Below are 27,866 nucleotides of genomic sequence, written 5' to 3'. Positions count from 1 at the left end.
TTATATTTTGGTTTTTTTTAAATTAAAGTACGAGTTTTAATAATTTCAAACCGGGTTAAGTATGATAATAATATATTAGTATACCTGTAGAGTGTAACAGTATTTACTAATAAACCAAAAAACAACATTTCGTTTACATGACATTGAAAAACTAATTATGTACTGATAATAAATGAATACTATAAACTCTTAAAACGAAACGATTAAACTATATTAATATAAATACGCTTGTGGAAGATTTTACTATAGAATCAAATAAAAAAATACTAATAGTAAATTTAACTTCTAAAGTAGGAACTAATTTATATAATAATGATTTTTTTACAAAAAAAAGTATCAGTCATAGTATATTTGTATTTTACCATAGAAATTTAGTAAATATAATTGAAACTTAAATTACAATAAAAGGTGAACATAATCCAAAATTAAGTATTATATCTGTTAAACTAAAAAAGTTGAAGATTGAGTTATAAACAGGGTGATTCTTTTATCATTATACACTCATTATTTCATCAAGTATTGCATTGTTTCATTTTGTTTTTCAAAATCTTTTGTACCATGCTTTTCTCAAACTATATGAAACTTTATTTGTTTACCCTTTTATTTAATAGTGAAACCACTATCAAATTTTGATTTTAAAATGGCAACTTACATTTAAAATGTGCTAAAATAATAGGAATATTTTTTTTATGAATTTTAACATTCAACTTATTATTTTTCGTTATTTTTTTAGCGATAAACACTTTTTTAATGTTTGGTGATTTTTGGTTTTTATAATATGTACTTATTGTTTCTGAAGACCAATGGTCACACGGGTAATAGATAATAAGAGGTACATATTTTCATATATAATTATATGACATTTTAAACATAGGTTATCATTTAAAAATGATAAGTTGATAGTGGTTTCACTATCAAATAAAATGGTAAAAAAATTTTAAATTTCATACGGTTTGAAAAAAGAATGGTACTAATATTTTTAAAAAAAAATCAATACTTGACAAAAAAATAAGTGTATAATATGATAAAAGAATCACCCTATTTATATATCGTTCTTTATTACAGTGAAAACTCATTAAAATAAATTATAATAATTGTCTGCAATACACTTCATTAAATTTCGTCTTCAAAAAACGTAATACCGAAAACTTCAGTTAGAAAAAGAAAACTGAATTGGTTTTCGGGTGACAACTTTGAATTGTAAATGTCCTCCTTTTATTCCACCACAGAATATACCAATATACTTTTACATAAATACAGTTAACGGCACATTCGATAGGCAATTTAGGGACATTTGAGTACATTTTTTTTATTCATACAATATTAAAGTGACAGTACGCTCAACCATCAAGAAATGATCAATGTTGAGTACTCCCATTATTAAAATTTAAGAAAAAACATAAAAGTAAGAAACCATTTTCTATTGATTTACCAATTAATATCCTAAATTAATAATACTCACATTGGTTGTCAGTTATCATATTAGTGTCCTATTCATCAAACTACAATTTTCCAACTTTGTTTCCAGTTAATTATTATTGAATTCAAATCAAATACATCTGATATAGATAAATATACAATACTCAATGACGAGCTAAACTCGTCTTTAACTGTACGGCAGAAGTATAAAATGGACACTTTCTTTATAAATTATTGTTCATTCAATAACAAAAATTTCAACACAAAATATAGTTTTACAAAATTTAAATTCTAAAATTCATCTAACTCAAAACTTAAAATTATTATTCAAAATAGTATTCTTATGTTAAGAGGATATCAGTGCACTATTTGTTTTCCCTCTCTAGCCACACGCAACATGGCCAAAACGCATTTATGTAAAATCATTTTTTCTATGTTTTTAAGTAATATTAGAGTGAAATCACCCATAAAAAAAATATAGATATTAATATTTTTGAAGGAATGACATATCGATTTTATATTTTATTGTTATTTGACTTTAAAAATAAACAAAATAATGTTGTACATTTAAATGATGTTTAAATTGTTTTGAGACATATTTAGACAAATTGATATGTCATTTCCTCAAAAATATTATTCTCCATCTTTTTTGTAATTGGTATTCTGTATCATATTTGAATTGTTTTTGTAACAATGTTGTCTATCCAGTTATAAGTAGTATAATAATCTGTTAAACAAAATAGTTAACAAAACAAATAAGTTTCAAGTTATGTAAAAAAAATTAATTAAATCATAAGTCATTATTACATTAGGAGTAAATTTCGTATGTCAATTTACATGAACCATTGCAGTAAACAAAAATAGTTTAGGTTTCAATAAAGATTTATATGTAAATAAGTCAAGTAAAATAAAAACATTAAAAGATAATATTAAATATAAAATAAAAATAAATTAAAATTATTTGTATTTAGAAAAAATCAGAATGTCTTTAAATGATAAAAACCACAGTGATATTTTAAAAGCAACTAATAAGATGAATAACGTCTAGCAGATAGACTCTAGAAGTCTAGCTAAATGATCTTATAAACTAAGTACATTCCATATGTGAATAAAAATTAATTATTTAAGTATTAAATTGAAGTTTTTTAGTACACACTTATAGCAATATTAAGATGGCTTAGAAATATTTTCATAAAAAACTAATGTATTATTCATATACTGTATCATATTTGAATTGTTTTTCATCTGTAACAATGTTGTCAATCCAGTTATAAGTAGTATAATAATCTGTAAAACAAAATAGTTAACAAAACCAATAAGTTTCAAGTTATGTAAAAAAATTAATTAAATCATAAATCATTATTACATTAGAAGTAAATTTCATATGTCAATTTACATGAACCATTGCAATAAACAAAAATAATTTAGGTTTCAATAAAGATGTATATGTAAATAAGTCTAACTATGCACTAGGTATATTATAAATTGGGTGTTACGAACAGTTATACTGTTTTAATAAGATATAAATATCTTATTATTTGTCATGAATCTTGGAACATCATTAACTCACCGTATATCGAAATATTAATTTAGTTCATTCACATTTACTTACTGCCATAACAAGATTCAAATTAATGTTGAAAATTCCAAAAGCTGATATTCCATCCATATCAAAAACCGTTAGTTGGTTCATGAACATTTTCACCTAATTTTTGTAATCACAACAATAGAAACTATTAATACAAGAAATAGTATTTATTTATAGATTAAATCTAATATCGTTATAACACTCTCATCAAAAGTTGTTTTACGATTATGAATTACATTTGGTTAGCTTTTTAAATATTGTTTAATAAAGGTAATACGAATATTATTTATACAAAGCATTCGTCAAAATAAATATATTTATAATTTACTTGGAGTTTTGTTTCAACAGCTAAACTTGAAATCCTAATCAACCGTAAATATGAAATCATCTTCCTTTTCTGTAAACATAAAAAGATACATAACATAATATGTTCAAAGGTACAAATCTATCAGACCTTTTATTGTCATAAACAATTATCATAGTATATTAATTAAAAATTATTCTTGCCAAAACATTCAGCCTCGAGTAACTATAATATTAAAATTATAAATAATGTTTTTTTACGCTTAAAATGATAAACTTGGAATATAAATTTAAATTATTCTTAACTAAGTTGCTTTTTTATGGAATGGCTAAAAAATGAATAAGAACTTGAAATGTTATTATTTTATAAAATTATAAAAACTATGACTACAGAGTAAATAAAATTATGGTTTATTTATTTATAATAACTTCTTTAATAATCCAACAACAAGTAACATTATATATAATTGATTTAATTTATAATGTACCTATAACTTTTTAAAAATATTTTAGTTTGTTCTTTAAACAAAAAGTAAAAATAATATCTTTTATAAAAAAAAAACAAATCTATTAATATTGAAAATTTTAACACATAAATTTAGTATAGAAACAATAAAAAACAATTATAATTTTTTAAAAATTATTTTATTTGAATCATGCTTATTGTTTATTGATTTGATTTTTTATTAAAAATTAACAAAACAATTTCTATTTTCATTTTATTAAATCTACCTTTTTCACTAATCTAAACTATCCCTTACTTCAAAAAGAAAAAAATTAATGATACATAATTATTACAGTACATATAGATATATGTATAAAAGATTAATTTTGAATGTTATGTAATTACAAATTACAATTAAAAATTACTGAATTTGATACGATAAATCAAAATCAATAACATGAACTATTTTATTAACTTAAATACGTGAGTCTATATCATAACTTTCATACTCACCGTATCGTTCACACGAGATGCTGCAATGATTATGGACATAATTAAAAGTATATTTTGTGTACAGAACAAGTATGGGCTTATTAGAATCAAAATACCAATGACATCGATCCCATATAAGTCATACCTGTATTGAATTATATAAAAAAAGGAGATCAATATATTGATGTAATCGAATACGAAGAACCCCAAAAGCGTTTTTCCAAAACCCGTACTGAATATTTTCAACAGATCAGATAGTTCAGCATGTAGCCGGCGAGTTTTATCTACCAAAATCGTGATTTCGGCGTTCGACCATCCGCTGGCAACAACAGAAATCGTTGTCAATCCGTCTGGAAGTTGTGTCCAGAAACCGTTCAACGTTTGGAATCTACACTCCAAGTTTTATAGGTAAAAATAAGATGAAATTGCCAAGGTAACGTCAATGAGGAAAGACAAACGAAAAAAATAAAGTGAAAAAGTAGTAATGTTCATCGCTTTGAACGGTATGATCGTTAACAATATGAACGCAATACAAACATAATATACGAATACAAAATAAAAAATTATGTACCAACATCTTTTTTGAATCGGACGTTGGTGAATGAAATGCAATGTTAAGATGGCCGGTAGTTTTTCATCGTATTCTATTATGCCGTTGATCAACCTTTAAAAACAAAAAAATTAATATATATGTGGTAGTTAAGGTTTTGAATCAGTAATTGTGAAAAATTTATTAAATAAAAATAAACAAACGTTATTTTCGTTCATTATATAAGTGATATAACGTTGGTTTTATTAATTAAAGGTTTTCTCTACTTCAAAGGATAATATTATACAAATATATAATAATAAGATTATCATATTTGAAATTTAATTCTTCTTTCAGTCTATCTGTTTGCCCGGCCATCACCTTTTTATATTGAAAAAATTATAATTAAATTTCATTATAGTTAAAATAATAGTATAAATACAATTAAAAAAAAGGAAGATGTAGAAATAGAACATGTTATAGCTATAAACTATGGTACGACATTAGAATCTAAAGGAATTTTTTTTTAAAATACCTATTAAAATAAAAATGATAATTGCGTAAATTACGATAACTATTATTTGGATTAATACTACTTAAATATTAAAATATCTGGTGTTAATGGAAGTAAAGATATACCCTTAAAATAAATATATCTTATAAATAATTTATTGAAAAGAACATTATAACTATACCTATGTAATAACCATAGTTTCAATAATAAATTAACCGGTTCAAATAAGATAAATAATATTTCCCTGCATTTCATTCTACTATTTAACTGGAATAATTCTGAATTCATTACATATCAACCTAATTATTTAACTTTTTACTTATTTTAAGAACATTATTCAAAAGACTAACTATAACATATACCAAAATATCATTAATATTATACATACTTTACTATCCATTTTTCTGATATTCTTGCTGAAATTATGATGATCCAAAATTTGTAAATACCTAATTTCTCTGGTATTAAGACACGGTTTTGAACATTGTACGTAAATAAAAGTAATACGGTTAGTCGTATAAATTCGACAAATGAATAACATTTTAAGTTTGTGTTTTGAATTAAAAGCCCATCGGGTCCTGATGTATAGGAAAAGTTGATGATGCCTAAACACTTGCATAAGAATACAACTGGCTTTTGAGTTGTTATAAATGCGGTAGACATCGTGAGAATACCTTTCCTTGAGGTGAAATTTAGTATTAAAATGAAAATGAATTGTGTTAATAGAACAAAAAAAATAATATTTATTACTATACAATTTATATTTAACCTATAAATGAAATAAACTAAAATAGACAGTATTTGTTTTTATTGAATAATTTAATATTATTCAATACAAATACTGTCTGTTTTCGTTTATTTCATTGCAACAATTTTATAGTTGTAAATATTATATTATATAGGAAAAATTGATGATGCATAAATACTTGCAAAAGAATACAACTGGCTTTTGAGTTGTTTTAAAAGCGGTAGACATCGTGAAAATGCGTTTTCTTGAGGTAGGCATATATTATTAAAATGAAAATCAATAGTGTTAATTTAACAGAAATATAATATTTCTAACTTTCTATAAAATTGTTGCAATGAAATAAACAAAAACAGACAGTAATTGTATTGAATAATAATAAATTATTGATTAAAATAATAACTACTTTATTTTATATTGTTATATATTTATATTGTTTTCTTAGCAATCTTACTGTGTAGAATTTGTTGAATATACAAATTATGATCATAACATCAATAAAAGAATCATAAATTAATTAGTATGGATAACTGTATATCCGGGTATTAAATAATTATTTCAACTATTTAAAACAACAAAACAAACACAAATACTATTGATTTAATATTGTAACTATTTCTCTAAAAAATATGTATTATGAATGACTAAGAGGTAGCATCCTTAACCTAATAAGATCATGTTTATCAAACAAAACGAAATTATTCAAAATAAATAATACTTTTAGTTATCAACTTAAAATTACACATGGGATTCGGTGGTAACAGTTCTTACTTCTTAAATCTTAGTCCTATATTGTTTATTCGTGATGGGTCGAGCAGTTCGAATGTCGAACTAAATCGAACACCTGGTAATTTAAACTCAGAATGAAAGTAAATCGAACCAAACTATTTATCATTTTAAGTATGTTCTAAATTTGTTTTGTAAAAGAAAACAAAATGCTAAATTTAAGTTCGATAAAAAATTTTAATAGTTCGGTTCGATTCGGTTCGGGTTTGCTCGGCTCTACACCAAAAAAACACGTTCGACTCATCACTTTAATTTATTATATTTATTAATGATTTATTAAACTTCCCAGTTACTGTTGCTAATCATAATTTCGGTATAAATACACTTGGCCACATGGTAGAAAAAAAGTGATCAGAATTATAAATGTAGTTTTTAATGATTTTATACACACATGAAATTAAAAATGCGACATTAGAGTCAAATCAATAAATTTTAATGACCTGAGTCTCAGCGCGCTCATCTAATCCAATCCCGTTCACAAGATGGTCGCGAACAAATATATCGACAATGCTGCCAACGCGCCTAATCACCGAAACTGTGCCACCATCATTGCAGTATAGCTTATTCTGACTGTGATTATTCACTAAAAACATAAATTACCCCACTGAATTTTTTTTTTATTATTTATTATTTTTTCGTTTCATTTTTGTTTTGTTTCCGACATACTTTGGTAAATTGTTATTGTACACTTTGCATAGCATAAATTGTAATTCCGTTACTAAAAATACGTCATCAATTTCTGAAATATACTAATAATACATGATACTATAAAAATTGTAAATAATTCTTATACAACAGTGTTTTATATAAATATCAGCAATTTAAGAAATTTTTAAATAAATTGTACATCCTATAAATTTCCAACGGGTACTAAATAAAAAAATATTCTAAAATAATACAACACCAATATAGCAGTTAAAGTATAATATTATATTATATATTAAATACCAACCTGTACTAGTTTATTTGCATATTTCTTTCTCGTTTAGTAAAAAGACTAAACGATATGGTTGTTGGTATTTATAATTGAATAGTGTTATTTATGGTTCTAGTAACGTCCTTAATGTGACTAATCAGGGCATGTGTAACTTATATCGTTTAATCATTTTGTCTTACAAAATTAAAAAAAAAATATGACAATTGCCAATAATATATCTAATTATATCTCGTTTTCAACGAACATAACGCCAAAAATTCTTTAAAGTAAAGGAATAATACTTGTTATTTGCATAAAATGTTTAAATAGTAGATTTATTTATATTTATTCCTGCCTGGTTTTCAAATAAACATTATTCACGGCGCATTAGATAGGCAATTTAGGGGCATTTTGGTACATTTTTTCATTTTTATCCATAAAATATTAAAGTGATGAAACACTCAACCATCAAGTACTCACATTAGTGAAATTAAAAAAAAAAAAAACATAAAAGTAGGAAACTCTTTTTCGATTGATTTACCAATTATGAATTAATATCATTACTTAATGATACTTACATTGGTTGGCCAATGACCATAGTGCCCTAATTAAATTATATTTTGATAAGCAATCTGCAAACTATAATTATTATCCAACTTGCATGGGGAGAGAGGCAGTAATATGTATGTAACTTTCTGTTTACAATTAATTTTTATAAATATATATTAATTATATAAATTAAATACATCTATTATAAATAACTATAAAATACTCAATGACGAGCTAAACTCATCTCTTACTGTACGGCAGAACTGTAAAATGTACTCTTTATTTATAGATTTTTGTTCGTTCACTACAAGCAACTACATTTCAACATAAAACATAGTTTCACAAAAATTAAAATTCTAAAATTCATCTAACAAAAAATTTAAAATATATATATACAATTACAGAGTGACTCTTTTATCAAACAACACTCATTATTTTAAAAAATATTAATGTTTTTGAAAATATTTTTTTACGTAGTTTCAAATTGTTAAAAAAACAACGTTTTTATTAAAAGATTTTTTTTTAAATATTTTTTATCCTAATAAATTTTTCAGTTCTTTACTTTTTTGAATGAAAACTTAGATTTTTAATTTCATATTCCAAAGCAGAATAATTTTTTGAGTATTTTGATACATAAAAATTGAATTTAGGGCGAGTAGTTTGTGAGTTATACGTATTTAAAGTTTAGTCGCGCGGAGTGGAGTGATCCCCGCAAAATGTTTGTCCACTACTCCGCTTGTCTAAACTTTTAATACTTTTTGAAATAATGAGTGTTATTTGATAAAATAATCATCCTGTAAATTATTATCGTATTCTGGTTATAAATATAATTAACTTTCTTTTTATTTATTGTATTTAATTTACAAATTTTAAGCATAAAAATAGAATTTTGTATTATATAATACACGTACTTTCTTTAATTTGAATTATAGGTTACATTTTGTAATAAATTGGTACAAATGGTTCAAAGATACGTATAATAACATCTGATTTTAAACAATTTCTTAAAATTAATTGAAACTATAACTGTTTTATTAAACACTTTTCGGAAGTGTCTTCGATGATACTTCTAATTTCAGAAAGTACATTCAAAATACCGTTTTGTTTTAATGTTTTAATTTTTAATGTAGCAATAACCGTTAAAAAAAAAAATTATACAAATTAACATGGTTTTATCAACTGAAGAATACAAATTTAATTATAAAATTGAATATTGTGCAAAAACTTATTAATAATATATATATCGCATCCACTAAAAGTAATCGTATTTTATGGATATTTTAATTAATTTAAAATATTACAAAAAATATAATATCAGAGTTTTCATTAATGAGTATGGATAACTGTATATCCGGGTATTAAATAATACTTTACTATCCATTTTTCTGATATTCTTGCTGAAATTATGATGATCCAAAATTTGTAAATACCTAATTTCTCTGGTATTAAGACACGGTTTTGAACGTTGTACGTAAATATAAGTAATGCGGTTAGTCGTATAAATTCGACAAATGAATAACATTTTAAGTTTGTGTTTTGAATTAAAAGCCCATCGGGTCCTGATGTATAGGAAAAGTTGATGATGCCTAAACACTTGCATAAGAATACAACTGGCTTTTGAGTTGTTATAAAAGCGGTAGACATCGTGAGAATGCCTTTCCTTGAGGTGAAATTTAGTATTAAAATGAAAATTAATTGTGTTAATTGAACAGAAAAATAATATTTATTACTATACAATTTATATTTAACCTATAAATGAAATAAACTAAAATAGACAGTATTTGTTTTTATTGAATAATTTATTATTATTCAATACAAATACTGTCTGTTTTCGTTTATTTCATAGCAACAATTTTATAGCTGTACATATTATATTATATATTAAATTATATATTTGTATTGGTTTCTTAGCAATTGGTTCTGTAGAATTTTGTTGAGTACACAAATTATGATCATTCATCATCAATATATGAATCATAAATGTATTAGTATGTATATCCGGATATTAAATAATAATTTCAATAATTTAATATAAAGAAACCAACGCAAGTATTATTAATTTAATATCGTAACTATTCTTCTAAAAAAAATATATATTATAATAATAACTTAAGGTAACATCTATAACCTAATAAGATCATCTTTATCAAACAAAAAGAAAGTATTTAAAATAAATAATACTTTTAGTTATCAATTTGACATTACACATGGGGTTCCGTAGAGAACTGTTCTTAGTCATAAATTGTTTATTCGTGATTTGGTCGAACTGTTCGAATGTCGAACCGTATCGAACAACTGGTAATTCAGGCTCAGAATGAAAGTAAATCGAATCGAACTATTACCATTTAGGTAGGTTCAAAATTCTTTTTATATAAGAAAACAAAGAACTAAATTTAAGTTCGATAAAAAATATTAATAGTTCGGTTCGGTTCGGTTCGGGTTCGCTCGGCTCGACACCAAAAAAAAAATAGGTTCAACCCATCACTATAATTTATTATATTTATTAATGGTTTATTAAACTTTATAGTAAATGCAAATTTATTAGTTATAATATATAGCAAATAATATATATTGTAATATTATTTTCTAATAAAAATATAGATCTTTTGTATGAAAACGCTAATGTTATCAAAAAAAAAATTATAAAAGACTGGTTCGACTATAACTTATAACAATTAAGTATTAATATATTAAATTTTAATTATTTTAAAAATAGCTCAAAAGTTATTAACAAATGTCACAAAATATGTTTTCACTCGTCAAACTGTAATGATATTAGTAAAATCTGTACAATATTAGAATTTGGGGCACTGAACAAGTAGGTAAGCTCTATTAAATATTTAGTTATAACAATTGATGATAAATTAGGATGGAATAATCATATTAGTTATTTAACTAACATTTTGCAAACATTTTTCTATGTTTTTATGAAATAAGATTTATTTTCAACGACTAGATTAAACGTTTGCTATATTTATCATTAATATATTCCATTATCAGCTATGAAGTACTTAGTGTTTTGGGACAGGCATATTACTCACATATTTATAGGCTAAAGATTGCCTTAAATATGTTAATTAAATTTGTATTGCTAAAATCTATGTATTGTAATAGTCTTGAATATATTGAACTGAATGTCCCATTTATTAAAAGTTATATTTGTATAATGCTTTACTTAGTTAATTAAATTTTAGACATAACATTGCCAAGATAACTCATTCACAATATAGGTATACGATACAAAAAAAACATCATTATATCTGGCCAAAATTTTAAAAAGCAAATTGGAATTAAAATTTGTAAATCTGTTGCTATTCAAATATTTAGACTACTTAAAATTAATATTTACGACACTTATAATAATTTAAACATGTTTTAGTTATTTCTGAGGAAACTAGATTTTGCAGAGTACATATCAATTATTGTAAATTTTAATGGTATAATTTGTTCATTATTTTGTTAATCTTTTTTTATTGTGCATTTTTTAAATTGAATTAGATATATAATATGTATTTTAATTGTAATGAACTTAAATTTTTCATCCCACCACAAGCATTATGCAATAAGATTGCAACTATTTATTCTAATTAATATTACGATTAATATCTATAATGTATATTGTATTTTTTTGCATGAAATATACAGGTATATAATGATTATTAATATTATATTATTATTATAAGTTGACCGTGTGGGATACTACTATACTAATATTATAGACGAACATATATATTATATGTTATATACAACCGCGCGTAACCTAACCCCCCAGTCAAAGTATAGATTTCAACATTTTCGTTATTCATATCAAATAATCGATTTCTATCATACTTGCTACATTCCAACTGTACTACTGTAATACACTATACAATACTAAATCTAATTATTTATGTTTAATTTACAAAACTGAAGCGAAAAATTAGAATTTAATATAATATACTTAATTTGTTTAATTTTAAATCATAAAATATAGCATTATTACAATAGATAAATGGACACTTTTTGTACGATATATTTTATTATAATATAATAAAAATAAAAAATTAATATTATTATATTTTAAAATCCTGACTACGCCACTGATTGATATAAATGATTCATGGATACTTATAATTTCATCTAAATACTCGTAAAAAAACTTGTTAAAATTTATAAAAATTAAAACTATTGTATTAAATAACATTTCAGTAGTTTCACCGCTGAATTTTTGATTTCAGAAAGTACACTGAAAATAACATAAATTTGCAAAACAACTTAACAATGATCTATGTAGGTATATTAACATTAAATATGAAAAGAAATACAGACTATATGTTCAATGAATAATTGAATACAAATCAAAATGCCTTTTAATGAAAAAAATCACAGTATTATCCTAAAAATAACTTATCAGTTATTCAGTTGTTTAACGTCTAGCTAAATTCACTAATAAACTATATCCGATATGCAATAAGAATTAATTATTAACAGTTTACAGAACTAGATTTAAGTTTTTTAGCACATACTAGTAAGAGTATTAGGATGGTTTAGAAAAATTTGCATAATATAAATTTGTATTATTCATATACTGTTTCATAAGTAAATAGTTTTTCATCTGTAACAATGTTGTCAATCCAGTTATAAGTAGAACAATGATCTGTTAAAAAAAATAGTTAACAAAACCAATAAGTTTCAAATTATGTATAAAAATAATTAAATCATATATCATTATCTTATACACTCACGACATGGCAAATTTTCGTTCACTAGTTTCAATATTGTACTGTTAGTTTTGATAAAAGAGCGAACTGACCTATTATAAAATGTAAAGGTAAGATTATTATTCAGGACATTTTAAAATGATCATAACTTACTTAAAAATAATAATATCAATAAAAGGCTACGTGGAGTTCTAGATAATAATCTTACCTTTACATTTTATAATAAGTCAGTTCACTCTTATATCAAAACTAACAGTACAATATTGAAACTGGTGAACAAAAATTTGCTCTGTCGTGAGTGTGTAAGACGGAGTACAACTCAGGCGGTTATTACATCCTCTTAATTAATTATGAAATAAAAAATGTTAAAAAATGAGAAAAATGAGATTAAATATTATCAATACTCCAACAATGCAAATAATTTAATTGATTACAATTCACTATAATAAATTAAATAAAAATTAAGGTAAATGTATTAGTTATTACTATAAATACATTAAAATAGAGAACAACAATGAGACTGCTACAACCTACAATTTTAAAATTATAAACGATTGATATTATTTATTATATTATAATTAAAAAGATTATTTGATTTAAAATTTAAATAAAATTAATGTTTGTGTACTATATATTAATTATACAAATTTAAAATATATAGTTTTTAACAACATGCATCTATACATAAAAATAATTATATAAATTTATAATGTATTTTATGTTAAGACAATGTTTATTTTTATACAGTTAGGGGTGTGAGTTGATTTTGCTCTGTGTGATTTTGAGCATCCTGAGTAATTTTTGCAACCCCTGATATGTTTTCCAAATTACGCCACTAAGTCTAACTATATACTATATATATATACGCCATTAATACATTTACGAACATTATTATTTTCAATAAAATGTACGTATATTTGAACACTTGTGAAATATTATAAACTTACTAAACTAGTACAGTCAAGAAAAAATGTCGTAAAATGAACATACCCCTATTACCTACATATTATATAAATTCGTAGAATAATATGTATTTATCTATTATATTTTTTTTATATTCTTTTTTTATTTTTCAAATAATATTACTTATTTACTTACAATAAACACACACGTAACGAACACGAAACTTATGTATGCGATAACTAATAACAAAAATATTAGTATAGTTTTAAATTCATTAGCAAACATAAGATTTAATTTAAATAATATAGAATTATACTTATATAATCTTACAAAATATTAATGTTTTTATTTACAAGTAGATAAATAATAGACAATAGTATTGGTATAACTAACCTTGTGTTTAAAATAAAAATACATTTGAAATACTATTTTATATAATTTGAAAATTATAAATACTATAATAGTATTTTATACAAAAAAAATTTTAATTTGAGGCCACATCATGCTTTTCTTTGAAATAAATACTAATTATATCCTCTTTAACTAACTAGATTACCACGTAAAATAATTATTTTAAACGGTTATCTCATTTTTTATTTAGCCTATACAACTTATAATGACATAATATTTTGCGAGTATTCAGTTCAAAGGAATATTTTCAATTAGGTATATCGAAACATTAAATGAGCTCATTAAATGGCTTGACCTCCCCAATATCAAATTCTGCAAACAATACAATGATTATGAGGATACGAGGGACGTGGGACGTGCAAAGTTTTTCGACTCGTTTATGTCCATCAAATTATAGTAATTTATAACTTAATTAATTGAATCTTAAAAATAATATATTCAATTATATGATAAATTTATATCTACTTACCGACATAACGAGATTCAAATTTACATTGAAAATTCCAAAAGCTGTTATTTTATCCATATCAAAAACTGTTAGTTGGTTCATGAACATTTTCACCTAATTTTTGGTTATCACAAAAATAAAAACTATTAATACTAAAAAAAGTGTTCAATTATAGATAAAAACTAAAACCGTAACTAACAAGATAAAAATAATAATGTTATAATACTTTTATAAAAAGTTGTGTTACGATTATGAGTTACATTTGATTACTTTTTCAAATATTGTTAAATAGGTACATTTAATACGAATATTATTTATAAAAATCATTCGTCAAAATAAATTAATACATCATTTACTTGAAGTTTGGCATCTACAGGTAAGCTTGAAATCTTAATCAACCGTAAATATGAAATCATCTTCCTTTTCTGTAAGCATACAAAAATATAAAAAAAATTATATTCAAAAGTTAGAATCTATCAGACATTTAATATACATTTTAGTTTTATAATAATTTAAATTACTATTTCTAATCATAAGTTCGATATAAATACACTTTGCCACATAGTTACATGGTAGGAAAAAGGTGATTAGAATTATAAATGTTGTTTTTAATGATTTTATATACACATGAAATTAAAAACGCGACATAAAATTTCCACGGACTAAGATTAGTAACCAACTATCCAATGTTATCTCGCCGATTACAATTGTCGTTATCATGTTGTAGTGAATATTATTATACCTAAATTTTATTATTTTTTTTTGTAATATTTTATTTAATTTTATTTTAAAGAACACTTTTTGTAATTTTTATGTTATATTTTGAGTTATTTGTAAGCTTAGATAAATATATATAGAATTGTATAATAAAAAAGAGTACAATTTTTAAAAAAATAAATGTTTATTAATTTAAAACAAATATTCGTAATTTTTTTAGGTCATTTTTTAAGGACATTTTTTGACATTTTTATGTCAAATTTGCATATTATTTTAGGTTTCGATGAGCCCTAATGATAACTCATAAATTCAGTGTAGGTAAAACAGAAAATAATAATTATTCAAAAATATAAACAAAATTGCTTTATTCACATCATTCTTATTATCTATTGATCTCTTTATTTAATAAAAATCGACAAAAAAAAGTTGACTTAAATCTTTTTATTAAAAAAATCTACCAATTTATCTAACCTAATCTTCGCTATCACCTTCTTTAAAATTTAAGTAATATAAATTAATAATACTTATTGATTACAGTACTTGTATAAGATTCATTTTGAAATAAATGTAATTACAAATAACATATCAGAATTCTTGAATTTGATAAAACAAATCAGAATAGATAAAAAAAATTGTTTTATTATAATAACAAAAACACATGAGTCTTTATATTCACTTATTACTCTTACCGTGTCGTTTACGCGAGAAGCCGCGATGATTATGGACAAAGTAAAAAGTACATTTTGTATACATAGCAAGTATGGTGATATGTTGGACAATATACTTATGATATCGGTCCCATAAAAGTCACTTTTATATTGAATCATATAAAAAAAGGAGATCACTATATCGATGTAATTGAATACGAAGAACCCCAAGAGCATTTGTCCGAAACCCATACTGAATATTCTCAACAGCTCAGATAATTCAGCATGTACCCTTGGATACATTTAATTAATAAGACCACCGCCACCACCCTCGCGCTTTAATCGAGATTAAATTCTGGCTGTGGACATCGTTTACAGTATATGGCCCAGACGCCCGATAGATTACCCACAAAAATTGTAGGGTGAATACGGATAAAATTCCAAATTAAATTTCGTAGTTTTAATATTATTCCAAGAATGTTCAACGGAATGTTTTCTAAAATATTATTGATTATAATACTTAAATATTTGAATTATTGCGCATTCGATAATTCGATATAATTATTCAAGCTCATAAGTCATAATCGTTGTCCAACATATCAGATAAAATAAATACGACTTGTCAAAAAATGCGCACGTAAACGTAAACGTAAATACTATTATGTATTATACAATGTTATATGTGAAGAATTTTGTCAAATATCACTTATCTGTATAGAATTTATTACAAATCGTTAATCTTCTCTGTTTTATTGCGCATTTCTACCGTGTGAGATACACGTTGTCAAATGCCTACAACAATATTATTATTACATACCTACAGCAGATTATACCAAGATTGAAATATTCAAATTCCTTAGCGGAAAAATGAAAGAATTTATACAGACAAATATTAATTGCACGTGTCAGACCCAGGCCCAACATAATATTTAAATGTTCGACTTGAGAATTTATTTTCAAAAACGTTGGTACAATTTTTAGACATTATTCATAATTCATATAAGGTATACGTTATACCTAAAGCCCTAAAGGTATAATGTATATATAATACATATATATAAATATTTATTAATAGGTATACTTCATTATTACCCTGTCCTGCTGATATCGAGTCAAAATTTATCATTTTAAATTTTTCTAACTTCTCAAATACATTTTTTTCTGTTGTCCAACAGATGACCAATCGTATAATGACAAATTTGTCAACAGTCAAAGCCCCTTCCTCCGCATCTGAAATATATATATATTTTTTTTATGAACCACATATTGCTGTAATGTAGTAAACAGAAATTCATTTAATTGATATTAATATAAAACAAAGTAATCTATGATAATTTGTTATTACTTAGATATCTGTGATTCATCTTCAAGTCGTACGTAACATAACAAATCACAATTTAAAATGCCAAATATGTAGTAGATAATGCTTTAGCTAAAAGTATAGACTTAAGATAAAAATACAAATACAATTTTCTGCATGGTTACAAAGTTATATTATGGTATGTTTTTAACTATTGCAGTTTACTTATTTTCTTCATAATTATCTCTTTTATTGTTTTTAGGTATTCCGCTCGTGTATTATCACCTATGTCGTTTTATAAAAAGTCATAAAGTAATATATAAGTATAATAAAAATAATAATATAACATATATATATGTTATATATATATACATATATATATATAATATAACAAAAACTAGAGAAAAAATAAGTGCGCCTCTCCAGAAAAAAAGCTTTCTGGCACTGTTATATTGTATAAAACAAATAACAAAAGAAGATAATTTATACATATTATACAATATATTGTCGTTTGTATAGTTCTGTATATAAATTACAATCACGAGAAACGCACAAAAAATCATAGTCATTAAATCGTGCTGAATGGCAAAATGTCGAGTAAAATAAACTCTAAAAGTTGCATTCCTAGTTGTTTGCATTTTAAATATACATACAGGCTACAGGCACGTGTGTACCTACTATAGCCATTAAGTAGGTATATATTATAATAGATATACTGCACAAGTGGCAAACTCCTGTACACATACGTCCTAGCGCTGTACGCCTGACATAATAATTTAAAAATGGCCTGTAAATATTTTAGCACCAACAAGTCGATGACTGAAAGTGTGAATACCTGAAATGACGCATCAGCGACGAATCAGCAGTAGAATTTAATATTAATATAATATCAAAACAAACAAACAGCATTATTATATAGTCCTTTATTTTTTTATCTTTTTATCATTATATGTTTCTTTTTTTACAAAATGTGTTCAAAGTTCGTTCGCGTACATTTTAACAACAGCTCGTCCGTACTAATAAAACATAATATGTACATTATATAATTATATATATATATATATATATAGAATATAGATAGACAGATAGTGTTAATTAATAGTTTTCGTCGCACAATGTTTTTCCGCATTATAATATTCCAAAATGTTCCGTACGAGTAGGTATACAATATTTTTTTTGCACGAGCACTCTATTAGATTTTTTCGTCTTTGATTATACATAATATCATAACAAATTTTCTGGTGTAATGTTTATACACGACAACGCGGATATATGTAGAAAAAACAGCATTTTATTTTGTCGTAGAATATAATATAATTCAATAGGCAATTGGGAAAAAAAAATAATACATAATATTACAAGTTTTTTCCTGCGAACTATTATCATCGATGGATATCGGTTTTTAATTCACCGCTGCAACGAATTAACACGTATGATATTTAACACATTATCAACCATCTTTAACATAATTCTCATCGTGTCAGTCTCATTGAGGAGTTAATGCGCACCCAATTGAAAAAAAAAATTATAAAATGGAAAATAAAAAAAAATATATACCATAATTGTTGTAATTTACTATGCATCTAACAACACTACTATCATACTGTAGTTACAGACATAAAGAACTTAACATCTCGCGGATATTCATTATCACGGTTACAGCATCTTGCTGTACCTACATATTATCATACTCGGTAAACGTTAACGACTGTATACTATACTAAAATTATAATCGTCTAAACTGTCTACAAAATATATTATACAATGCGTCACACTATATAGAATATACACTCAAAAGTAAGTAGTTATATTATAATCGTGATCTACAAAAGTACAAATCCTTTTTTCACGTTCTTTAATATTATTATTATTATTATTAGTAATAGTAGTAGTAGTAGTAGTAGTAGTAGTAATAGTAGTAGTAGTAGTAGTAGTAGTAGTAGTAGTAGTAGTAGTAGTAGTAGTAGTAGTATAGTAGTAGTAGTAGTAGTAGTAGTAATAGTAGTAGTAGTAGTAGTAGTAGTAGTAGTAGTAGTAGGTATAGTAGAATTATTATAATTTTAATTTATTACTTTATAAAACATTCGGTTTTATAGCTAATATCAAAATGTAAAAAAGCGCAACTATAGAATGTACTTTACGTATTTATATACATGTAAAAAATATTATATAAAAACAAAAAGTACAAAAAATTCTAATCACCGTTTATATTTTTAGAACGATTTTATTGTTTATTATCCAGAATATTAGCGTTTTAAACAAACTACACGGATTACATACAATGGTACATACTCGAGAGAGTATTAACGTGTTACTTAAGACAATATCAAACGTTTGTAATAACATTTTTTTTTTAAGTATAAAAAGAAAAAAATGGCAGTGGCATGTGAGATTTAACTGCACAAGTGCGCTGAAATACGGCTTAATTGTTTCGAAGGGCAGTGAATTTAGAAATTCTATGCGTGATAAAAATTCTAAGTTAAAATTAACTTGTTTAAATATTTTATATTTATTTTTACATAGATATGATAAAATTAAACGGTACACTCCAAAGTTGCCAATACATGCAAAGTCAAACGAGTTACATTTTAAACATAAACAGTGTCATTGGTGCAGAATGCAGTTCACAATGGTGGTCATGATATTTTAAACAAAAAAGTTTAGTGTTTGACCTTTTGGTACTAGCTACAAATTAAGGCCACTTTTTAAACTTATATTGAACAAATATATTCTGATGAAGTACAATTTGAATTCATTGTTATTTTATCAAAAATATAATACTGGAGATTTAAAAACAAACGTGAGGCTGTTGTACGTAACACATAATTATTAACATTGGATTCTTATATTTTCTATGGTCAAAATAATATTTTTATGACAATACACATTCTTATATCTATAAAAAAGAACAAGATCATTTTTCAATGGTATTTAAAAAAAAAAATTCTTTACAAAAAAAAATATTAAAATTACACTCAATTTCCTAAGAATTAACATTTGCACAAAAGTAATCATAAAAATGTACATAACATTATAAATATATAATTGTATTAAAACTGACAAGTGGCGGTTTTTTCTGCGTTTATGAATGAAATTGTTTTTACTAAAGATATCAACTCAAATAAATAGAATGTAAAAAACATCATTTCATCTACAAATTATATAAACTATTTATCTCTTAAAAATATCATAATATCAGGTAGGAATTTCGAATTGAATCGGTTGGTAAAGAGCTTTTTAAAAATATTAACTATTCATCTCAGTAAACTAATTTCTTTGTGTTTTTTAAACAAATTACAATATTAAGGAAATATAACAGTGGATATCTTTAACTAGTAGACAATGTTTTAGAGTGTACTCAAATGTATTTTTTAAAATCAACAACAAAAAATATGATACATAAATACATGTAGATGGAGAGAAAATAAAAGCCAAAAATTATCTATTCTTAAATTCAAACTAAAACTTGTGATAAGTAACTGTTATTTAGTAGATAATAATAATAATTGAAAATAACACCCAGTACACTCTAATTTACAAATATTATAATTATTTCATCTACTTAAAAACAAACAATTACACTTATGACCCAAGAAAAATTGGTATTTTATTAATATATAATTATATACCACCAGATAATTGATTTTCTGTGAAAACAAAACTATGGACAACATTTAATAAACTTGATAACTATTGCACTGGTAGGATACATCAATTTGGTTTTAATGACAATAACAAAAAACAACATAAAAAAAAGAATATAATTATGGTTATGAGGATAAAGGAAAATGTATAAGTATTTATAATTCTAAAATTTTATTTTAAAAACTATCTTTAAAGCTATTGAACCATACCAAAAATGTTCTGAATTAATGTTAAATGAAAACAAAAATAATAAATAAAAAGGAAAACGATAACCGGCCTAAAAGTTATTGATCATTAAAAAAGAAATCAGTAAAGCAATTAGAAGACAATTGGTCTAAAATATTAATAATAATAAAATAATATAAATATCTAAATGTTGATGTTTACAGTCTTCATCTCAATACACACACAAACACACATTAATAATAGCTATTTTAATTTCCTATTTGTAATTTTGTTTTTGTACTTAAAATATATAAAATTTCATCTAATCAAAACTGTTTCTAATATTTTGTAATTAAATACACTTGCAATAAAATACTTTCCATTAACAGAATTGCTTATTTAGGTTTTGAAAGCATAACAATAATAAGTAATAAAAAAATAATAATATTATAATTATGTACATAAAAGAGTGCCACATTTATCTAAAGCCCTGAACCTATGTTTGTACACGTTTACATCAAACGTCCTATGATTATTAACTAATAGATGTTAGTATACACAATATATTTTTTATCATATACAATTTATTATAAACTAATATCACAGTTTCGCGAATAGAAATGATGTTTCTTACATTTCATATATAAAAAAAAAAAAATATATTTATATAAATTTGTTATAATAAAATTAATTGGCTTATTGATAAACATATATAATATATATATAAATAATTTTAAAAAGAAAAAATCCAACACGCAGGTACAAAACATACAGTCTCAAAAACCACACGAGGATAACAGAGAAACAATATAGCACCCTCATAGTTAAAAATTCTTAGTTAAAAACAAATTCTGCTTAACAGTACTATGTCTTGATTTAGGAGTGAATTCAAACATAATAATACAAAATCTAAGAGTGCTAACATTTTTCTATACACCTTGTGTTTAAAAACAACTCCTAATTTACCTACAGTTTCAAACTTTATATATTTAGCTATTTTTAAGCGCATTTAAGACAACACGTAAACTAATATTATTACCTGACATGTTAGATAGATAGTTAATTTTCAATATGTCATTTTTATTAAAATTAGTAAACTGTATTTTAAATAGTCATCCAAGAAGTAGAACAAAATATAGTCAAATTGATGTTCAGAGCTACACATATTTGCCAAGTGGTTGTCAGGGGTCTGAACTAACAAAAAATATTGACAGTCCTCAAAATAATACCAAGCAACACAAATGGTGTGACCAGGTACAAGGTAACTAGCTGAAGCAATCTACTATGGCATGACATCCCATATTTCGGCCAAGAATGGGGGTACTACTCGGTTTTTCAGTTTCAGTGTCATACATAGCTCCGAGTTTTCATTGCCCAATGTGCGCAACTCAGTAAGTACTGAGAGAAGTCGCGCATATCTGACTGTTGCTGTGTCGCGGTCTCGATTATCTACATAGGCTTTTAAGGACTCTAAGTAGATCTCTTGAATTTTTTCCACTTTCCAACCATCTAGTAAATTTGGCCTACCTAAAAATATATGAAAAATAAATAATTAATCACTATACACCAATAATATTATAGTATAATTTTATTTATAAATGAGTTAAATATATATAATTACTTGAAAATATGACGATGGCAGTCAATAAAGCATATTCTGCATTATCTACCTTCATATTGTACATAAACCGACTAAACGACAGTTGGTTTTCAATGGCATCTCCCAACCCAGCTTTGTTATAAGAATCTGCTGAGAAGGGCTGGTTGTTAGCAAACACTATCGAGTCAGTGGTGATGTCATATTTCCTAGCTACCCTGAACATCATAGCTTCACTTGAGCAAGCCTATTTTTACAGAATAAATTAATAAAATGTAAACAATCATATAAACAAAACTAATTTATTATAAAAAATAACTACCTTAAGTAAAGTGATCTGATCTTCTCTTACAAGTTTATCAAAACCTGGTAATCGTTTGGCAAACTCAACAATCAGTTGAACTGTAAGTATTGTCATCTCAGTAATGATTCGATACGTTGTGTCATTTTGTTTTTCTTCATCGTATTCATCCATATTTTGCTATAAAAATGAATTAAATAATTACAATTACCGAAGTAGATAAATGTTTTTTTTTTTTTTAAATTCAAGTAAGTACATTATTTATTGTTAAACGCTTCATGTCTTTTTCACTAGGTGCTTCATATTGATCCTGGAAATAGACAAGTCGATGAATCAGTTCTTTTTGTTCAGAACTCAATGGTTTTACATAAGGTACAGTCGGCATAGGTGTGCCCATTATCATTGGTTCACCACATTCAATCTAAAAGAAAACATAATTATATTATAGATACAAATACAAAATTATTTTTTAGAAGTGATTATAATTTTAATTACCTTCATCTCTGTAGGTTCTATTTTTATGATTTCAGGAGAAATATCTGTAGTAGAATTTGGTTTATCTTTTTCTCGTTGAGCTTTTTTCTCCTTTCTTTTTACGGCGCATTGAACTTCTGGTACAACACCTAAAAATCAACGTCATATTAAAAAATAATACATAGGTATATTAATTAAAATAATAATTTGATATAATTTTAAGGTAGGCGTATACCTAACTAAACAAATATTCGTAGGTCAAAAAAACATGTTATGGCACACCAAAATTTAAAACAATTAGAATTTTATGTTTATAAATACACATTTTAATAGAATATTAATGACCTATTACATTTATCCGATGCGCAATTTACGAATATTATACATTAATATTACCTTGGGACTATGAATGGGAAATATTGTAACTTTAAAAGATTTATTTGATAAATATTAATATAAATACCAAATTGCCTATTAAAATAATGGACTTCACTCGGAGGCATAATGTTTAATTGATGATTATTATAATGTGCAAACGCTTTAAAACTTTAAAACATACTCATTACACTATCTGTTATAATCATTAAAATAATAGACTATAAAAACAACATTTACAATTGAATAAGTAAAAAAAATACTTGTATTATAACTGCACCTAATGAAAACAGAACACATTTTTAGTGTATAACATCTAATTTTAAATTAGGTGCTATTATAGCAGTGCAACACATTAAATAATACCTTAACATAAACATTGTTATACCTATGTTTGATAATGGTATGTATAAGGGAAGTGTGTCGATGAAATTAACCATTGTAAATTCTTTAACATTTTAGGCTAATAGAATATTATTTGTCAAACGATTTAAATGTTTTGAAATTACCCATTAATCAAAAAAAAAAATTATATTTAATACTTATTTATTATAAAATATGTATAAATAATTTACAATACTGTTGCATATAATTATTATTAATTTTTGTACAAGAAACTCCAACAAGACAATAATAACACCCGTGGACGTTTCATAATGAAAATAACATTTTCGTATAAAAACATGACGCAAAAGTCTATAATGTGGAGCTCACTATAATGGCGCATTATACGACGGACGATGAGTGTTTGTGCATGTGACCTCCGAAAACGAAAAATAAATAAACAAAGATACACCCGACGAGTGTAGAGCAATTATAATTGCACGATAAAACGCGTGAATTAATCGGGCACGCGCTAGGTAGTATGGTAATACAACCACGGTCTTCTAAACGTGTTTTGCCTTTGAAATTCATTTATTATTCAAGAAACAATAATTCTAGACCCACCGTAATTTAGTATGCGGTGCGAAATTACGAGTAAAAATTCACGCTTGACGATCGATATCAATGTAATAATATAGTATAAAAACGGCGTAAAAAGGTCAATGTACCTACCATAAAAAAAAAGCTCGCTACAATGCCACAACTACCACAGCCGGTCAAGGTTGCTTACACGACTACTTATTATTTATATGGAGGGCGTGGGGATTTGGAAAAGTTCGATTTTCTGTCATCGTTTACCGCGTAAGTATTCAAATTCTTGTTGTCGCGGATACGGTCCGTCTGTACACAAGGGGATTTCTTCACAACATAATATTTTGTGTAGTATACAACTAATATTATTTGTCAGCAGTATATTATACGAATATTTGTATAATAGTGGTAATCTCTATGTTTACTTAAGTTAGAACCGAACTCACCGAACTTTCCTATTGGCATCACACCCCACACAATATATAGTAAAAAAATAACCAAACAAATCAACAATATAGGTACGTTAATCGAACAGTTGTCATCGGACTCCTTATATATAAGAACCACAAGGAAAAAAACTTAAAACTAGCCACTTGGCTGCAGTCGTCTCGGCTAGTGTGAGATAATATACCAACCTACAGCAGACCTTCATTCGAGTCCCATTGAATTCGAAAAACGATTATTTTGTTTACATAAATAATTGCATAATTTGGGCGACTATGTCTGTATACGATTTGTCCAACGTATTCCGATTTCACGAGATTTTATTAAATCAATTTATAGATTAAAATGTATCAAATAAAAATTATAAAAAGTGGGTGAAATTTCCAAGCCACGTGCTACTATAAGTGTTTTAATTTTTCAATTAAAAAGTTATAAAAAATATGTTGCTAAAATAAATTACTAATCATATTACATTGTAAGACTATTCAATATTTCTCGTTTCTTGGTCCCACTTAAAATATGAAAATTGTATTTTATATACAATTAAGACTTATAAATATATCAATTAGTTATTTTTTTAAACATATCATGATTATACAATACTATGTAATATGTAGGTATACTGTATATACGTATTTTCACGAAAGTATGAAACATGTTTAAGTTAAGTGTCCGTGACTCCGTGTTATTATGAGTTATGTTATGTTATAGTTAGTCGACTATGAAGTTGTACTATACATACCATATTAAACGAGACAATGTACCGGATTGTGTGGTCATTAATTACATAGAAATTAGTATATTTTATTAAATAACCGTTCGTAAAATTATTTGATTCAAGACTTATTTTCAGTATTTATTCTGGTCTAACCTTACCTTGTCACGCCCCCGCAACAGCATTCTTAATACATTTTTCAAACATAACATAATTATTAATTAAAAACAAACGCAATAGCTATCGATAAAGGAGTTGTATTATTAATGTTATTATTCAATTTTTTGGTTTAAATATTTTTGGAACGTCATTGATTCTAGAAAAATATGCATGATTAATCTATAAATTATTAATGAACCTTTTCAAACTGCAATATATAATTTTTCAATTAAATGTCATTATTTTGTGGGTAACCAAAAATTAAATATAATTTTATGTTTTTTTTTTTTTAATAGACCTATTTCAGATTTCTACTTAATCAATACACGTATAGTTACCGTTTTTGTGTTTTAAAAATTATAATTTTAATAAAGTATAACAAATACACATTAATAAATTTCACGAGAAAAATGTTGAATGGCACAACTGAACCTATCAAGTCAAAAAATCTAAAGAGGAAAAAAGAGCCAATTGAATCCTAGTATATAGGTGACTAGTAAACACCATTTTTTTAATTATTGGTGCGACGTGTTGGTTATGGTCTTGGGCGAATATTTTGTATTTTTTCTATAGTATCGTTATTATGTTTGAAAGACAACTTACAGGCTCTGCAAAAACTTTATAATTCTGCATTATTCTTCAATTATTAAAGAAATTAAAAGTTTTAATTCGTAAGCATACGACTCAAATTCTTAATTTTAACTTAGAGGATGTAAGAATTGTAATCGTATTATTTATTAACTCTTCTAATCCACGTACGGTATAGTAAATTTTCGTTCAACAAAACTAACTTTGTGATAGCTTCAATATTAGAGTGAATTGACCTATTATCCAATTTAAATTAAGAACTTTATCTATGTTTTTACGGTGGCTTTTTTACGATATTTTAGTTTTAAATCGAAATATGAGTATTTTTTAATTATTATTTTAGTATACGAGTAATGAACGCTTACATTCGGGCCTCATGCCAACGGTCAGGCATTTTTTCAGCCGGCACTCCTGGCACTTCCGCCTCATGTACATGTCGATTTCACAGTTGTTGCCGTACTTGCACTGGTACACAGCGTTCTTGGTGATACTTCTCCGGAAAAACCCTTTACATCCCTCGCACGTGAGAGCGTTGTAATGGTAACCGGACGATCGGTCACCGCACACCAGGCACAGTTCTTCGGGAGGTCGGTTGTTCAACACATTGCCGCCCACGCCACCGCCACCAGGGCCCGATGCCGTGGTGTTTACGGCGCCGGTCGAGGGCGCGTGGTTGAGTTTCTTTTTCTTCAACCCATCTGAGTGACTGCTGACTCCCGACAGGCTATTCGGCGGAGACAACTCCTCTTTGACTGCAAATGGAAAAAGAAGGAATAACGGTTAAATATAAACGAAAAAATTATTACATACCAATATAAAAAATATATCACTTAAATATTAATACCTATACATAATATTATGTTTTACTTTCATCTTGGGCGAGTGGTGTAAAGGGGCCGGGGTGTGGGAGAAGAGGAAGTAAACAGAACCCGAAAACCTGTTTGGTAACGACCGACACCGTCGCGAGTGGACGAACCCAGTGACCTTGTGATCGACAACGAAATATACCTATGTTATTATACACAAATCTTTTCCCTCCAAAAATCTTTTCAGATAACATATATTATAAATATATA

General features: G+C 25.5%; 2 protein-coding genes across 4 annotated transcripts in view; both read right to left on the bottom strand.

Annotated features, from left to right (window-relative positions):
* Positions 1-2,523: 2,523 nt before the first annotated feature.
* LOC113555031 lies at positions 2,524-15,399 on the bottom strand. Of its 2 annotated transcripts, none has more exons than XM_026959312.1 (6): positions 15,270-15,399; positions 15,105-15,173; positions 14,770-14,862; positions 3,336-3,404; positions 3,032-3,124; positions 2,524-2,706 (listed from the first exon to the last, which is right to left on the bottom strand). In XM_026959312.1, the coding sequence occupies exons 2-6, from the start codon at positions 15,162-15,164 to the stop codon at positions 2,587-2,589; spliced, it is 435 nt and encodes a 144-aa protein (XP_026815113.1). In that variant the 5' UTR covers positions 15,165-15,173; positions 15,270-15,399; the 3' UTR covers positions 2,524-2,586. The 2 variants fall into 2 exon arrangements, with proteins under 2 accessions (XP_026815113.1, XP_026815114.1); XM_026959313.1 differs by having other exon boundaries at positions 15,242-15,341.
* Positions 15,400-19,616: 4,217 nt separating this feature from the next.
* The window catches only part of LOC113555028 (ecdysone receptor-like), a 40,047-nt gene continuing 31,797 nt past the window's right edge, over positions 19,617-27,866 (bottom strand). For both annotated transcript variants that reach the window (XM_026959307.1, XM_026959308.1), the window contains exons 3-8: positions 27,156-27,542; positions 23,616-23,743; positions 23,377-23,541; positions 23,142-23,300; positions 22,844-23,066; positions 19,617-22,749 (exon numbers count right to left, since the gene is read on the bottom strand). In XM_026959307.1, the coding sequence (XP_026815108.1) occupies positions 22,505-22,749; positions 22,844-23,066; positions 23,142-23,300; positions 23,377-23,541; positions 23,616-23,743; positions 27,156-27,542 (1,307 nt within the window). In that variant the 3' untranslated portion in view covers positions 19,617-22,504. The remainder of the gene's footprint in view (positions 22,750-22,843; positions 23,067-23,141; positions 23,301-23,376; positions 23,542-23,615; positions 23,744-27,155; positions 27,543-27,866) is intronic.

This window comes from Rhopalosiphum maidis, chromosome 2 (assembly GCF_003676215.2).
Source record: "Rhopalosiphum maidis isolate BTI-1 chromosome 2, ASM367621v3, whole genome shotgun sequence".
Classification (NCBI taxonomy): Eukaryota; Metazoa; Arthropoda; class Insecta; order Hemiptera; family Aphididae; genus Rhopalosiphum; species Rhopalosiphum maidis.
Note: the sequence above shows the minus strand (reverse complement) of the source record. Positions and strands in the feature narration are given on the sequence as shown.

Excerpts from the sequence above, each read along its gene's own strand:
- LOC113555031 (XM_026959312.1), bottom strand. The coding sequence starts at position 15,164 with ATGATTTCATATTTACGGTTGATTAAGATTTCAAGCTTACCTGTAGAT. Across the intron at positions 14,863-15,104 it reads CTGTAGATGCCAAACTTCAA|GTGAAAATGTTCATGAACCA; the intron begins GTAAATGATGTA and ends ACCAAAAATTAG. Across the intron at positions 2,707-3,031 it reads ATTTGAATCTTGTTATGGCA|ATTATTATACTACTTATAAC; the intron begins GTAAGTAAATGT and ends TTTGTTTTACAG.